General features: G+C 37.8%; 1 protein-coding gene across 4 annotated transcripts in view; it reads left to right on the top strand.

Annotated features, from left to right (window-relative positions):
• Positions 1 to 18,184, top strand: part of LOC126353863 (SWI/SNF-related matrix-associated actin-dependent regulator of chromatin subfamily A containing DEAD/H box 1 homolog) — a 190,083-nt gene that overhangs the window by 133,652 nt on the left and 38,247 nt on the right. For all 4 annotated transcript variants that reach the window (XM_050003034.1, XM_050003060.1, XM_050003044.1 and 1 more), the window contains exons 9-14: positions 931 to 1,069; positions 1,208 to 1,343; positions 1,489 to 1,626; positions 2,726 to 2,968; positions 14,880 to 15,107; positions 17,930 to 18,141. In XM_050003034.1, the coding sequence (XP_049858991.1) occupies positions 931 to 1,069; positions 1,208 to 1,343; positions 1,489 to 1,626; positions 2,726 to 2,968; positions 14,880 to 15,107; positions 17,930 to 18,141 (1,096 nt within the window). The remainder of the gene's footprint in view (positions 1 to 930; positions 1,070 to 1,207; positions 1,344 to 1,488; positions 1,627 to 2,725; positions 2,969 to 14,879; positions 15,108 to 17,929; positions 18,142 to 18,184) is intronic.

Genomic DNA, 18,184 nt, shown 5'->3' on the forward strand with positions numbered 1-18,184 from the left:
TTGTTGGTACATGCGATGTATGTTTGCATGTTTTAAACTATTTTGAATATTTCGCTTACTGTTGACAGCTGAAAAGGTTAAACGTGCTTTTGAGTGCTCATCAAATTTTTACTTTCCAAACTCGTGGATCACAGGATTTTAATTAAATTTTATTTGCAAAATGGAGTAAAGTGCAGCACCGCATTTGAAACATTAATCATGAATTTTGGTGAACCTACTACCACTAAGACAAGAGTTTACAAGTCCTACAAACATTTCAAAGAGGTCCAAGAAGATGTTGAAGTAGATGACCTGGAGGCCCTAGCACATCAATCAACATGGAAGAAGTAAAGAAAAAGGTTCTGGAAAATTACCAAATCAGCATCAGAGAGGTTGCTGATGTTGTCGGCGTATACTTTGGCTGGTGCCCAGCAATTTTTTAAGATGTTTTGGGCATGAAATGTGTTGCAGAAAAGTTTGTTCCAAAACTGTTGAATTTGGACCAGAAACGATGTCACATAGACATCACCCAGAAATTGCTGAATGAAATCGACAACAATCCAGAACTTCCAAAGGTTATAATTGGTGGCAAAACATGGGTATATAGGTATGACATTGATACCAATCCCATTCCGAATGGAAACCACCTGAAGAGCCAGGACTGTAAGTTGGGACATAAATTTTCTGTACGCTTTATCATCTGCTGGACAGTTTGACTAAAACAAATTTTTAATCCTCATTATTGTTGCAATTTTTCCATGTTTTATGGAAACCATTCTACTTGAGCAGAACACAGATTCAACCATTTTAGACTTCTTTGTTTTTAAACTGGAGAGATAGAAAATATGTTGATCAGAAAGTAGCAGAAAAAAATGCTAATAATTTATATTTCGGAGATCATTACATTATTTAATAATCCATCTATTTGTGTATGTTGCTATTAATTTCTAGATAATTGGAGCAATGAATTTGAAAGATGGTGTCCATCTTTACGTGTTGCTGTTTATTATGGACATCCTGATGAAAGAAGACTAATGCGTGTTAAGTGGATCAAGGGTGGCATGGATGACGTTGATGTTGTAATAACAACGTAAGCATGTAATAGTTGGTGTTTTCATTATTCTACCATCTTGACAAAATAGAATAACATTTAGATCATTAAATGAGGTCATGATAATGGTTCTATCTAAATACTATGCTGTCAGTAATATATTTGTTATTTTCATAGGTATACAGTCCTAAACAGTTCACCTGAAGAGAAAAAACTGTTCCGAGTGTTAGAAGTAAACTATGTCATACTAGATGAAGGTCACATGTTAAAAAATATGACAACTCAGCGATTTGAAACACTGATGAGGATAAATGTAAGTTTACAGTTTAAGTTTCTGCATGTCATAGAGCTACTGTTTTATTTTAAATCAATATTGTTTTATATTTTTGTTTTGTTTTTTAATGCCGTTATAATTATAAATAATATTTTATGTGTTGTCTTCTTTTTTTTCATGAAAGGCGAGGAGAAGAGTATTGTTGACTGGCACCCCAGTGCAAAATAATTTAGTGGAACTTATGTCGCTGTTAACATTTTTAATGCCAAATATGTTTGCTGGAAGAAAAGAGGATTTAAAAAAGATATTTTCAAAAGGGCAGGTCTGTACTTGTTCAGTGATAAAGGTTTTTTTAAAGGATTATCCTTGTGAAATCACTTTCTATAAATATCCGAAGATATTTCTTAATTGGAAAAATCTTTATTGTATAAGCAAACAATAATATGAATAAATTAAGTTCTTTCTTTGAGTGAAAACATTTTAATGAAGATACTTTGCTTTTCCGGATCATATCTACATTACATAGCTTGCTTTGGTGAAAACTGAAGTGTGTGATGTGGAAAACCTCTTGAAAAAGCAAACATTATAAATTATATGACTGTTGTAGTAAACCATGTTTATTGTTAGTGATATAATATACACATTATTGTTTTCTTTTTTTATATACCACAAAAACGGAACAGTTTATGAATATGAAACATACTATTAAGATATTTTTGAACTCATTCAGATTAGGGAAAATTATGTTTAACGTAACTATACTGTTGAATTCTGCCCCAAAGTAAAGGTGTGGGAGATAAAGAATCACAAGAAACTGATGACATTTGTAATGGAGTGCTTGTGATTTGAAAGTCATATATTATTTGTGCTGCTGAAATGCCAGAAAACATTAATTTTGTTATCATATGACAGAAACGCCAGGAAACTAAAATTTTGCTGTGAAGATAGACAAATGTTGGTAATAGCAGTCCACCTCCTGTGACTTCAATGTTGGAAAATAACAATGAGTTTCCTTTCTTTATACATTGGTTCACTTTCATTACAATACATTTCTTATACAGAGTCAACATCTAGAAGGTTTTACCCATCAATCTGTTCTTCTCAACACAAAAACTTTCTGTGGCACATGAATCAAAATAAATTCATAATTGCTGAATTGTATTTATACTGAACACTGTTAGTGTATCAAACCTATTTGTGTATGCATTGTTTCAGAATCTATATAATTTCAAAGAAACCTACTGTAATTGTAATATATAACAAAAATTACATGGGTATTATGAGGATGAAACTTTGAGATAGATTTTTTTTTTTTGGGGGGGGGGGGTGTACTTTTTTCATCAAGTATTGTGCATATCCATATTCTTGTGCAGAGAATCAAACATAATTTTATTTTGGAAGTCTTTTTCATTTCTTTACAGAAACAAGCTGCAGAAAATGAAAAGAAAGACCAGCAACCACAATTTGAGCAACAACAGATTGCACAAGCACGAAGAATCATGAAACCATTTCTACTGAGGCGACTGAAATCTGAGGTATTGAAAGACCTCCCCAAAAAGACTGAATCTCTCGTGATGTGTCCCATGAATAAAAACCAGAAAATTATGTATGATAACCTGGTTAAAGCCTTCTCAAAAGCTGCAACAGAGGCTGATTTATCGGAGGTAATGTCGAATGATAGAAGTTTCAGTAAAATATTTAGCATATTCCTGAAACACATGTTAAAATTTTAAGTGCTTTTTTGTGATTAAAAGTTGGCATTAAAAAAGTGAAGAAATTTCATTTCATAAAAGTATAATAAGATTGTGAATTTGCTCAGTGTCCTAGTCTGTGCATACAGTTAGGGTGTATATGCTCTGGGATGACTGGGAAAAACTTGGAAGTTTTTTCATTCTGGAGAAATCAGGAAAAAACCTGGTAATTTTTTAGACTTCTGGGAGTTTTTCATTATTTTAGTTTTCATGTATTTTTTTATTATCTTCTTAAAATTTTGATTGGTACAAGCAGATAAATATAAAAAAGATTTTCACTTTAATCCGCTACTGCAGAATAATACTGCATCAATAAAATATAAATGAGAGAACAACACCAAAATAAAACTTTAGTTGTAAATAAAATGCACCATTTACAACAACAAAACACAGTACATGCACAAACATTTGCCGACAGCACAGGATGTCAAAGGCTGTGCAATACTTTGTAACAACAAACTGCTTTTAATGCATTTTTCTTGTTGGCCTCATTTCAGTGAACACTCATCACAACTGTTTAAATTTGTTACCAGTCATGGAAACTACTGAGAATGGTAGTTTGAAGAGCGTTACTTTGAAACTAAATTTCGGTTTATACCAGATGAATTATGTTAAATGTGAGAATGTGCTGTGAATTTCTTAAATCACGGAGCTGTTTGATATATCTTAAAGATAACACATGCTAAAAAAGACCAAGTTCCAAAGTTAGTTCTTCATATTTATTTTGGTTTTTTCATAGATTACAAATTATGGACTTCTGATTATAGAAAGTATAATTATTCTTAAAAAGAAGAAGAAGTGAAACGTGTTCTTAAGCAGTGGTGCAAGTAGTTGGCTTTTTGATGGAAAAGTAGAAGTGTTAGACGGAACATGTGTTCAGCCAGGTAATCCATTAAAATGTTCATGGGTGCTTGTCAGAAATATTCAGCTCCTGCAATTTAAGCTGTGTTCTTAGGACCCTGCCTAATTCACTCTCAGAAAAAAAAAGCAAAAAAGTTTTAGTGATCAATATTATAGGTGAATGCTTAGTTTCCTGTTGTGTGTTAGTGCTACTTAACAATGATGTTGCTATTGGCTGACTACATCACTTGTCCTACACTCTGAATATCTTCTGATATTGGCTAGTGAGATTATGTGAGATGAGCTATGATTGGCGGACAAAAGTGCATCACAGTCTCAATTTCAGTGCTTTAGAAGCTACCGTGCTGTATTTGGTGTAATTCCTGTTTATACTTTCATAATGCAAAAATTTGCAGTGTAAACGTTGCCATGCATCAAAGATCTTTCCAAAATGCATCATTTTTAGTGGGTTTCCTTTTGAAGTGCTGGGAAGTGCATAAAATCTTCACTGTTCAAAGGTTTGTCAAGTTTTACAGCTCCGAGGCAAAGTTTATTATCACATAAAATGGAAAAAATATTCTTTCACCAGGATATAGTGTATTTTCACCTGGAGAAAAAATGTATTTTTAACTGAAAGATCTGTGAAAAGGATTTTTTTTTCTTGTCCACAACATGTACACCCTGATAATTTTTATCAAGTATGTGTTTTAGTATATAGTTCAGGAAATGCTGATGTATGTTAATGGTTGCACAATAGTTAAATCCTTGTGCAATAACTGTTGATATTAGAGCACAATGTAATCAACTATGGGATGCTATTGAAATAGTATAACAACCAAGTTTGTGTGATGCTGAAGTTTATGATAATCAAATGAATCTTCAGCAGGATGGATACACAGACCACGTCTCTCAATATAGTCTGTAATTCTTTTAGTACTGAACCAATGTGTGCTGATCTGAGAGTTCAAGTTTGGTTTGTCTAAAAAAAAAAATCCATAACTGAATTACTTTGTTCATAAGCTACATTTACTCCATTTGATGTATTCATAGCCTTTTTATGCGATATGTGTGCTGCAGTGGACCAAATAAATGTGTAATTATATTAAAAACAAAGATTTCAAGACTTACCAAGCGGGAAAGCGCCGGTAGATGGGCACAATGAATAAAACACACAAACACACACACAGAATTTCGAGCTTTCGCAACCGGCGGCTGCTTCGTCAGGAAAGAGGGAAGGAAAAGGAAAGATGAAAGGATGTGGGTTTTAAGGGAGAGGGTAAGGAGTCATTCCAATCCTGGGAGCGGAAAGACTTACCTTAGGGGGAAAAAAGGATATGTATATACTGGCGCGCGCGCGCGCGCACACACACACACACACGCACACACACGCACACACGCACACACACGCACACGCACACACACACACACACACACACACACACACACACACACACACGCACACACACATATCCATACATACATACACAGACACAGACAGACATATTTAAAGGCAAAGAGTAAGGGCAGAGATGTAAGTCGAGGTGGAAATGTGGAGGCAAAGATGTTGTTGAAAGACAGGTGATGTATGAGTGGCGGCAACTTGAAATTAGCGGAGATTGGGGCCTGGTGGATAACGAGAAGAGAGGATATATTGAAGGGCAAGTTCCCATCTCCGGAGTTTGGATAGGTTGGTGTTGGTAGGAAGTATCCAGATAACTCGGACGGTGTAACACCGTGCCAAGATGTGCTGGCCGTGCACCAAGGCATGTTTAGCCACAGGGTGATCCTCATTACCAACAAACACTGTCTGCCTGTGTCCATTCATGCGAATGGACAGTTTGTTGCTGGTCATTCCCACATAGAAAGCATCACAGTGTAGGCAGGTCAGTTGGTAAATCACGTGGGTGCTTTCACATGTGGCTCTGCCTTTGATCGTGTACATCTTCCGGGTTACAGGATTGGAGTAGGTGGTGGTGGGAGGGTGCATAGGACAGGTTTTACACCGGGGGCGGTTGCAAGGGTAGGAGCCAGAGGATAGGGAAGGTGGTTTGGGGATTTCATAGGGATGGCAACAGTACCTCCATTATGACAGCTGCCACCCATTCCATATCAAACGGTCCCTTCCCTACAGCCTAGGCCTTCGTGGCAAACGAATCTGCTCTAGTCCTGAATCCCTGGACCATTACACCAACAACCTGAAAACAGCTTTCGCATCCCGCAACTACCCTCCCGACCTGGTACAGAAGCAGATAACCAGAGCCACCTCCTCATCCCCTCAAGCCCAGAACCTCTCAGAGAAGAACCCCAAAAGTGCCCCACTTGTGACAGGATACTTCCCGGGACAGGATCAGACTCTGAATGTGGCTCTCTAGCAGGGATACGACTTCCTAAAATCCTGCCCTGAAATGAGATCCATCCTTCATGAAATCCTCCCCACTCCACCAAGAGTGTCTTTCCGCCGTCCACCTAACCTTCGTAACCTCTTGGCTCATCCCTATGAAATCCCTAAACCACCTTCCCTACCCTCTGGCTCCTACCCTTGGAACCGCCCCCGGTGTAAAACCTGTCCTATGCACCCTCCCACCACCACCTACTCCAGTCCTGTAACCCGGAAGGTGTACACGATCAAAGGCAGAGCCACGTGTGAAAGAACCCACATGATTTACCAACTGACCTGCCTACACTGTGACGCTTTCTATGTGGGGAATGACCAGCAACAAACTGTCCATTCGCATGAATGGACACAGGCAGACAGTGTTTGTTGGTAATGAGGATCACCCTTTGGCTAAACATGCCTTGGTGCACGGCTAGCACATCTTGGCACAGTGTTACACCGTTCGAGTTATCTGGATACTTCCTACCAACACCAACCTATCCGAACTCCGGAGATGGGAACTTGCCCTTCAATATATCCTCTCTTCTCGTTATCCACGAGGCCTCAATCTCCGCTAATTTCAAATTGCCGCCACTCATACCTCACCTGTCTTTCAACAACATCTTTGCCTCCACACTTCCACCTCGACTTACATCTCTGCCCTTACTCTGTGCCTTTAAATATGTCTGCTTGTCTTTTATGTATGTATAGATAGATGTGTGTGTGTGTGTGTGTGTGTGTGTGTGTGTGTGTGTGTGTGTGTGTATGCGCGCGAGTATATACCTATCCTTTTTTCCCGCCTAAGGTAAGTCTTTCCGCTCCCGGGATTGAAATGACTCCTTACCCTCTCCCTTAAAACCCACATCCTTTCATCTTTCCTTTTCCTTCCCTCTTTCCTGACGAAGCAGCCGCTGGTTGCGAAAGCTCGAAATTCTGTGTGTGTGTTTTATTCATTGTGTCTATCTACCGGCACTTTCCCGCTTGGTAAGTCTTGGAATCTTTGTTTTTTATATATTTTTCCCATGTGGAAGTTTCTTTCTATTTTATTTACATCATCATTAAATGTGTAATTATGTGGACATTGCTTCATCTGGAGGAACAGATCATCATCTTGACAGTACCTCAATATCATAAATTTCCACAACCATTTCTTACAGTTGAATATTTGCAAACAGAACACTGTACAAGAATTCCGATTTGCTTAAATCTTCTTTTCCAGATAGTGTGAATGTGTTCTTTGGCAGCTCATATTATTGTTCCTCTGATTGCTGTCTATTTCCCAAAACTGAGCTTTTATTTACTTTTCCCTAAATTGGCCTTACATCATGATGTAAATAAGATTTTAATTCCTTATATGAATATTTCTTAGCTCCTCATCTTAAAATATGGTCTGATGACTCAGAATGAAGTGATCCAGTATGTGATAGAATCATATGTAAAAATTCCCTTAAGTTTCCTGACTGGAGGAATGTATGTGCTGAATGGCATAGAGAGTAGGCAAATGATGTTACTAATGTAGTTGTTTTCTGCCATATATTCTCTTTGCTCATTTGTGGAGTGTAAATGTTGATGCAGAAATATGCATCTTGCGTAATATGTATTGGTATACCAAGTGCGGCATAGTGGATAAGTGCCAGTTTACAAATACAATGGTATTGGGTTCAGTACTGAGTTCATCCTAATATTTTTTTGGCACTTACCTTTCTTTCATCTGTAGCAACAGTTTGATAATGTGAAATGTTACAAGTTACACCATGGTTGGGATATCATGTTATACTTCTTGAACACTGTAACTGGTTTAGTCATTTTGAAGGGTGGAGGAAAAACAAGGGCATGCCATCTCCAATAGGACTATGCCACTATGCCTAGTCAGGCACAGCAGTTTTCAAACTAACATGTGGCTTGCAACAGCATTAATTGCCTAGGATACCAACAGAATATGAGCATGAGAGAGAGAGAACACATTGTGTTACAAATCTTGTGCTCTATGGCCTTAATATGTCTGGTTGAATGAATGTAATGCAGTACACTTCCCAGTAAATGCTTGGAATTCGTGTCTGGGGCAATATGAATCCTTGGCTAGTTCTCATTAACTAGTGAAAGTTGTAGATGAAATTAGCTAACAGTGCCTGTAGCATAATAGTTGCAGATATTAGCATGCTTATACAGGAAACTGTAAGCTGAGCAAGTGAGTCATAGTTGCTTAAATTATGAATAGGAATAACTTGTTTATAAGAACATTTTTTTCAATTTGAAGTTATGAGTAGTATTGTCAATTTGCTGTTTTGGAAGTAGCAGTTCAATGAGGTAAAGGCCATAGAAATATGCATACACTCCTTTTATCTACATCTACATCCTTATACACACTTAACTGCCTGGCAGAGGGTTCATCGAACCATTTTCATACTACTTCTCTACCATTCCACCCTAGAACGGCACATGGGAAAAAGGAACACCTAAATCTTTCTGTTGAGCTCTGATTTCTTTTATTTATTATGATGGTCATTTCTCCCTACTTAGGAGGGTGTCAACAAAATATTTTCACATTCGGAAGAGGAAGTTGGTGATTGAAATTTCGTAAATAGATCTTGCTGCAAAGAAAACCGCCTTTGTTGCAGTGACTACCACCCCAACTTGCGTACCATATCATGGTCACTCTCACCCCTATTGCACGATAACACGAAACAAGCTGCCCTTCTTTGCACTTTTTCGATGTCCTCCATCAATCTCACGTGGTAAGGATCCCACACTGCACAGCAATATTCCAGCAGAGTATGCACAAGTGTAATGTTGGCTGTCTCTTTAGAGGGTTTGTTGCATCTTGTAAGTGTTCTGCCAACATAGCGTAGTCTTTGTTTCACCCTCCCCACAATATTATCTATGTGGTCTTTCCAATTTAAGTTGCTTGTAATTGTAATTCCTAGGTATTTAGTCGAAGTGACAGCCTGTAGATTTGTTTGATTTATCATCTACCCAAAATTTATCGGATTTCTTTTAGTACTCATGTGGATGACCTCACGCTTCTCTTAGTTTAGTGCTACCGTATTTACTCGAATCTAATCCGCACGTTTTTTCCGGTTTTTCTGATCCAAAAAACCGCCTGCGGCTTAGAATCAAGTGCAAAATAAGCGGAAGTTCTGAAAAATGTTGGTAGGTGCCCCCACAACTAACTACGAATATAAACATTTTTCCATCTATTCTTTCGTGTTTTCTACTATCTCATTTAAATCCTGTCTGCCTAATAAACTACGAAACTAGAGTGAGACAATAGCAAATGCGGAAGAATATACATATCATGTCATGTTTATATTTATATTATTCTTATGCCTAATAGTGATACAGTCAGAAATGAAGCACGGCAATTGACTAGATTTTTAAATCTAAGATAACTCTAATTTCTGCGCAGAATGTAATGTACTAAAGAGCCGTCTGCAAAGATTTTCAAACGGAGAAAAATTTTTGCTAAACTCTTCATTCAAAACATGTTCTAACATACGGAGTCTATTATTTGGTTCTTGTTGATCATTTTCAAAGAAAGCAGCAGTGTAAGTAACAACAAATAGCAGTCTATTGCCATTGTTTCGCTAATGAGACGATTCCTCTCACTTCTTCTTCTTCTTCTTCTTCTTCTTCTTCTTCTTCCTCTTCCCCTCCCCCCCCCCCCCCCCCCCCCGCCCCGCAGCTCAGAGTGGCATAAAATAAACACCTATACCAAAGAGAACGGCACTTATCAGATAAAAGAAAAATAAACAATCGATTCAAACCAGACGAAGCGAAGCACGTGAAAAAGGAAGGGTACCCGTATAAATACGGACGGAGCGCGTGACACATATCAATGGCTACCTGGTAAAGCTTAACTGCTAAGCTTATGATTCGAACCGAACTACTGTAGCTGTATCATCATTCATTCGACCTAATTGTGTCTCATACTACAATGGACCAACTTTGTTTCAATTTGGAGGTGCGGCCTAAAACTTTTCTCCCCCCTTGAATTTCGAGTCTCAAATTTCAGGTGCGGCTTAGACTCGGGAAATTTTTTTTTCCTTGATTTCGAGTCTCATTTTTCAGGTGCGGCTTAGATTCGAGTGTGGCTAAGATTCGAGTAAATATGGTGATTGCCACTTTCGCACCATACAGATATTCTCTCTAGATCATTTTGTAGTTGGAATTGATCATCTGATGATTTTACTAGACGGTAAGTTATGGTGTCATCTACATACAATCGAAGGGGGCTGCTCAGATTATCACCTAGATCTTTTATATAAATCAGGAGCAGCAGAGGGCCTATGTGGAATGCCAGCTATCACTTCTGTTCTACTCAACGATTTACCGTCTGTCACTATGAACTGTGACCTCTCTGAGAGGAAACCACGAATCCAGTCACACAACTGAGACGATACTCCATATGCAAGCAATTTGCTTAATAGTCGCTTGTGAGGAACGGTATCAAAAGCCTTCTGGAAATCTAGGAATATGGAATCGGTCTGAGATCCCTTGTCGACAGCACTCATTTCTTCATGGGAATAAAGAGCTAGCTGTGTTGCACAAGAACAATATTTTCTGAATCCGTGTTGGTTATGTATCAATAAGTCATTTTCTTCAAGGTGATTCATAATGTACATTATATGCTCCAAAATCCTACTGCAAATTGAGGTCAGTGATATGGGTCTGTAATTCAATGGGTTACTCCTATTTCCTTTCTTGACTATTGGTGTGACCTGGGCTACTTTCCAGTCCTTAGGAACAGACCTTTCGTCGAGTGAGCAGTTGTATATAATTGCTAAGAAAGGTGCTATTGTGTCTGCATACTCAGAAAGGAACTTGATTGGTATACCATCTGGACTGGAAGACTTGCCTTTTTTAAGTGGTTTGAGTTGTTTCGCGAGATCTAAGATATCTACTTTTATGTCACTAATGCTAACAGCTGTTCTGGTTTCGAATTCTGCAATATTTACACCGTCTTCTCTTGTGAAGAAATTATGGAAAACTGTATTTAGTAACTTTGCTTTAGTGGCACCATCATCTGTAGTATTTCCATCGTTATTGTGCAGTGACGGTATTGACTGTTTTTTGCCTCTGGTGTACTTTACATATGACCAGAATCTCTTTGGGTTTTCTACCATATTTTCAGACAATGTTTCATTGTGGAAACTATTAAAGTCATCTTGCATTGACATCTGCACTAAATTTTGTGCTTCTGTGAAACTTAGCCTGTCTTGGGGATTTTGCATTCTTCTGAATTTGGCATGCTTTTTTCGTTGCTTTTGCAACAGTGTTCTGACGTGTTTTGTGTACTATGGTGGTTGAGTCCCTGTTACTGTCATTACTGTATCTTTGAGCCATATCTGGTCTACACTCACATAATTAGCTTGGAAGGAATGGAGACTCTCTCTTAGGAAGGCATTAAGCAAATTTTTATCTGCTGTTTTAAATAGATGTATTTTGCGTTTATTTTTACTGGTTTTGGTTGATATGGTTTTGAGCCTCCCTACAATGACCTTGTGTTCAGTAATCCTTGTATCCGTCATGATGCTCTCTGTTAGATCAGGGTTATTTGTGGCTAAGAGGTCAAATGTGTTTTTGCAACCATTTACAATTCGTGTGGGCTTGTGAACTAATTGTTCAAAGTATTTTTCAGAGAAAGCATTTAGTACAATTTCAGATGATGTTTTCTGTCTACCACTAGCTTTGAACATGTATTTTTGCCAACAAATCGAGAGTAGATTGAAGTCTCCACCAATTATAACTGTATGAGTGGGGTACTTATTTGTAATGAGATTAAAGTTTTCTATGAACCGTTCAACTATTATATCATCTGAGTTGGGAGGTCGGTAGAAGGAGCCAATTATTAATTTGGTACGGCTGTTGAGTATAACCCCTACCCATAGTAATTCACAGGAACTATCTACTTCAACTACACTACAAGATAAACTACTACCAACAGACACAAACACACCACCATCTACTTTATTTAATCAATCCTTTCTGAACACGGTTTGCACCTCTGCAAAAAATTTTGGCAGAATTTATCTCCGGCTTTAGCCAGCTTTCTGTTCCTATAATAATTTCAGCTTCAGTACTTTCCATCAGTGCTTGAAGCTCTGGTACTTTTGTTCTGCATTATTTCTTCCTGCTCCTATTCTTCATAGATTTTTGTTGCAGATTATTTCATTTAGATCATTACTGTTCAAGATAATATCTTTCCCACATTTTGAGTAAAAGTATTTTTTTATTCAGCTCCAGGAATCAAAAACATCCCTAGAGGATGTATTTTCCATTCATACTTTAAAGATTTCAGTTTGGTATGTCTCTTTTGTATGTCATTATTCTAAAATAACCTAAACCCTTTTGCAGTCAGCCAATTTTGAGCATTGGTCACTAAAAATGTCTATATTTTTACACTGTCATGTAGTGTTCTATTTAAATTGTCATACATCATGCTGCATTCAATCTTTTTTTAATTTTTTTTTAATGGAATAATATCACTTACCCACAAAAGAATGTGGCCAAAAACTAATGAAATAAATAAACTTAAAATATTAACTTAAAGAAGAATATGATGTAAACAATATTAAATTACAATACTGCACAAAAAATGTGATGTTGGAAGATACATAAACAAGTATCATGAAGGGTGATGTCGGGAAACAAACAATGCAGTAACAGAGTTATCAATCATCAATATTTCTATGCAACAATGTTCAAAGGTTGATAACTGTTGACATACGCATAAACTGAAACATTGAGAATTAATTTTGGGAACTGCAGGTAGGACCATCAGCCAGTAGGAAAAGACAGATTGCTACTTACCATAAAGAGGACATGTCAAGTTGCAGTCAGGGACAGTTAAAACACCGTCACATCAGCTTTCGACCACAGTCTTCATCAGTAAACACACACACACACACACACACACACACACACACACACACACACACACACACACACACACACACACGTGACCACCAACTGCATTATGGCCCAAGGTGTTGGAATTGGCGGTCTCGTGTGTGTGTGTGTTAGGGGTACAATGTATTAATTACTAATTAGGATTTATTTTGTGTGACATGACAAATTGTGTCCTTAAAGTGCAAAAAGCATTATAGTCATTTAATGAACAGCACAGCAACCTCAGCAATGGCCCCCTTTCGTCTCCACTCAGCACAACCTTACACCTCCCTACTTTTGTCATCTATGGTTCACCTAAACCACCTAATGCCTTAAGGCATTCTTCAAAATGAACAGTCAGTTTTTGTTCCTCATCATTTCCCAATCCGAGCATGTGTTCCACCTGAACTGATCTTGTCTTCAAAGGAACTTTTAATTCTTTAAAAATTAGACCCATCATATGATGTACTAAGGAGCGTGTGCTCTCGCTACACCAGGCCTGTCATATTATGGACCAATGAGAGTATGCCCTCACTATGAGGGCCATCACTGTGAAACAAAGCAAAGTTTTTAAACTATTTTTTATTATTAATGTAGAATTATAAACCCAGTCATATGAAAACAGTTCAGTCTTTGCTTTTATTTCTTCGTTTTCTGTAGGGAATCAACCCTTCATCACATAATGTGGAAAAACATTTTTTATTGTTAAGTGTAGCTGGATATTGCTTTTAAGAATGAAAATTTAGTAACATTAATTCTATATTTCATGTCAAAAATAGTAACATGCAATAATTTATAAGCTGAAAATATGACAGTCAACCTGTATACTTTTAATGTAGCCTACGCCAGTCCAATGTACAGGTCAAAATGAAGAAAGGTGAATATATATTTCATTTTACAAGCTAGCTGGTGTTGGAGTTAAACCCAAATCTTCTGTACTAGATTTGTTACTGTGTTTCTGGGTAATGTAGTTAAAATCATCCTCAAAAATAGATTCCCCGAATTTTTGCAGGTATTACTCCATCCTTGTTTAATGTTTGTTCTTATTGTATCTGATTCACAAGGGCAATCCATATTTTCCTTTGCTGTATTCTATTTGGAAGTCACAGAAATTACTGGTTGAAATAATTGAAAACCAGTAGCAGCTGCTGTTTTAATAGTTGCTCAGTAGTAACTTCATGGCCAGTGATAGTCTTATTGGTGCTAACTTTGTGTGGCATTTGGAGGGAATATATTGATAGTGCCAGTAGTTAAAATGTGTTTGTCAGATTGAGGATGCAGTTTTTGCCAAGACGAGTAGTTGTTGCACAATAGTGCACTACAGTATACACATCAGTCCTCATTAAATGAATGTGGCATTTTTAAAAAATGTATTAGGATGTATGAATATTAAATGAACGTGCCCCCCCCCCCCCCCCTTTCCCATGAATGTGTTTGAACACCAGTGCAAAATGATGTATCAAGATGTGAAAAGAAGCAGAAGTGTGTAATCTTTGATATTGTGTAACTGCAAATATAAATACAGAAACAATACATTTTAATTGTCATGTGCTATATACTCCTATTCCTCCATCATAGTTCAGATCACCATGCCTTGGTGACTTTAAAATTTTGATGGGATGTATATATTATATGAAACAATTTTGCTGCTGTTCATTTTGTCGCACCCAATATAGAATGTGTGTAATGTGTGTATAAAATATAAATTTGTGTTTGTTCTAGGGCAATGAGGGAGACGGTCTGAGTGGAATAGGTATGACAATGGATCTGCGTAAAATGGCAAATCACCCTCTGTTGTTACGGTATAATTACACTGATGAACAGCTGAAAAGTAGTGCTGCATATCTTGCCCGTAACCCATCATATAAAGGGGATAAGGAAGATGTCATCTTTGAAGACCTAGCGTGTATGTCAGATTTCCAACTGCATCAGTTGTTCATAGAGTTCAAGGTTAGTTTATCCTAGTAAGATTTTAATAAAAATATTTTCTTATTTCTAATAGTTTTTATTTGCAATGTTGGACAACATTGTAGGTGCTTGTGTTATTGAGCTTTCTTTCTAAATTCCAACTTTAGGAGGTGCACAAGAAATCTTAGTGCCTTCCCTGTCCCAAGAATTCTATTATATTAAAGTATGAATTAGAAAAATTACATCACATCAGATATGGTGGTTCCTCTTTTTCAATTGTTCAAATGACACACATTCATAAAAAGCAAGCGATTAAGAATTGTCTAATTTGGTAGTGGACCAGATGGAAATGTGCCAGTAATCTTGTAAGTAGTGGTGCAAGTGTGGAAGATCACACCTTCTGCCATCTGTCATGGCATTTAACAGTGTCTGTGAACAACTAATCTGGAAGCTACTGGATAGAAAGGATGAGGGGAGATCGAACCCTCCATTGCACCTGAAGCTCAAGAAACATTATCATATCATATATAACATAAGAGTTTGTATTTGCACGTTTGGCACACACACTCTTATTATGCAGAATTTCTTGATTTGCATATGGATTTCTGTTATCCTTAGTTATTATGGAAATGAAAGTGAAGCCCCATGCTCCGTGACATAGCGTAGGGGAAAGGTGTGGGAGATCCGCACAGCTGCATTAGGCGAGGTCCTAATCGAGGTGGTTTGCCGTTGCCTTCCCCCAATCGTAATGAGGATGGATGATGATGATGATGATAAAGAGGACACAACAACACCAGTCATCTCGGGACAGGTGAAAATCCCTGACCCCCCCGAGAATCGAACCCTGGACCCCATGCTCAGGAAGTGAGAACACTACTGCTAGACCACGAGCTGTGGACTCAGTTTTTATAATAGAAGAAATTAGAAAATCACATTTGGAGCCACAAAACGCTGTTGTAATATTTATTTGCAAGCTGTTAATTTCAGTCAAGGGACCATCTTGTTTTTCAAGTCACAGATTAACACTAAATCATGTTTAAGAAAGTGCAAAAATCAAGAATCCATTACTGTACTAAGCGTCCAGTTTGGCCAAAGATAGAAACATCATGAATATGTAATGTGGGTTGAACTGACCCCCCTGAGGATGTGCGCACAGAGGGTTCAAGTTTGTTTCATACAGATTGTCTATTTGGAAGTATTCAACTGCAAAGTGTCACATGATATGTCTATGTGGATCAACTTGTAAGAGTGAAAGGAGAACTAAACAAGACATATTTTGATGTATCAAATTAGACTGGCAAGCTCATAGAAGATACTCTTCAGTTTTGAAGTCTTACAATTTTGGCTGAACTGAAGACAGCTTTTGACCAATGTATACTGCCAATAATAATTTATGGCTGTGTGACATGGGCATTAAATGAACTCATTGTTAGAAAACTAACAGTAACATAAAGAGGAATGGAAAGACTCATGTTGGGCTACACAAAGGAAGACAAAAAGAAAGCAGTTGATATCAGATAAACAACAAAGGCCGTAATAAAATGGAAAGAGTGAATATCTTGCAGTGGCAGTGAGCTGGTCATATCACTCAAATATAAGACAGCAGGTGGTCAAAATAATTACTAGACTGGAGCACATTTTACCAAAGAAGAAGTGATAGACCACTGGCCAGGTGGGACAGAACTTAGGAAAGAAGACAGATTGAATTGGCAACACTCAAGATCGACAGGAAGGGAAGAACCTGCTAGGGTTTTGTGTTGCATGCCAACTCAAAGAGATCACATCACCAAGTGATTGAACTGTGTGGTGGTGGTGGTGGTGGTGGTGGTGGTGGTCTGCTCCTCAATGAACAAAGCATGTCCCTCCATTTGGTGTGGTCACAGCCTTACAATATATTTAGTGCCTCTCACACAAAAATTCTCTTTGTGTGGATAGTCCAGTTTTCATTAATTGCTGCCAAATGGTGTCACACGATAAAAGGCAATGTATCTTATCTCTGAGCTGCACAACAGTTGAACAAGGGTCGTCTTGTAAGATTTCAGTTAACAGAATCTCTTCACTTCCTTTTGAAACTTGCCGAAACAACTGCCTGGAATCCTTCCCACTCATGTCACTTCATATAACCATTCAGTTTTGTCCTAGGCCTTTCGCAGTAGCAGCTGTTGAAGCTAGAAACAATTGTTTCCCATCCCAATGACCCAGATGATGTCCTTAGTGTGACATCTTTCTGTGACCTTGGTTAGTTTTGAGTTATGACTTCAGTAAGTTTCACTTCATATAAATATTAGTTGATGTGACAGCTCATGTAACTGGCACATTTCTGTATTCAACTTTGCAAACAAGAAACCTGACATATTGAGTAATGCTGTTGTGGGACAGAAGACTAGTGGTTATTTGTTATTGGAGATTGTATCATTGAACACATGCCCGCTTGTAGTACCACACCACACACTGAAGCAATGTTGTTATGTGTATGAAATCAGAATTCCAAACTTATTATGGAGGCAGTGCTAGGGAATGGGGTGGGGAATAGTGTCCAGTGACTTCACAATGACAGGAAAAGTTTGCTTAATGTGTGATGAAATGGGAGTTGGCGATTGAGGCCCCACCCCACTCCCTGTCAGTCTCCACCTCCCATTTTATCAGACAGTAGGCAGCATAAAACAGAGGAGGAGGAGATGACAGTGCACTAGGGACAACAGGGCAAAATCCCAATGTTTTATTATTATAACCAATAGTCTTTTTCTCAAGTTTGGTTGGAGAAGAGAAGGGAGCTCAATAACATTTTGACCTCTCTCTTTCTTTGATTATAATGTCAAGACTTTTGCTTTCTTATTTACTACATCATCTGTTTTCATTTGTAGGAGCTTTCCAAGAATGCATTACCTACTGCATTATTCTTTGAGTCTGGAAAGTTTGAAAAGTTTGATGAAATCCTGCCTAATCTGAAAAGTGAAGGCCACAGGGTACTGATTTTTAGTCAGTTTGTGATCATGTTGGATGTTATGGAAGAGTACTTGAGACTTCGAGATTATTCATACCTTCGTCTTGACGGAAGTACCCAAGTAACATTTAGGTAGGTGTGGCTTATTCCATGTAGTCATTTTTTATAGTTTTGC

Source organism: Schistocerca gregaria, chromosome 1 (genome assembly GCF_023897955.1).
Source record: "Schistocerca gregaria isolate iqSchGreg1 chromosome 1, iqSchGreg1.2, whole genome shotgun sequence".
NCBI classification, from domain to species: domain Eukaryota; kingdom Metazoa; phylum Arthropoda; class Insecta; order Orthoptera; family Acrididae; genus Schistocerca; species Schistocerca gregaria.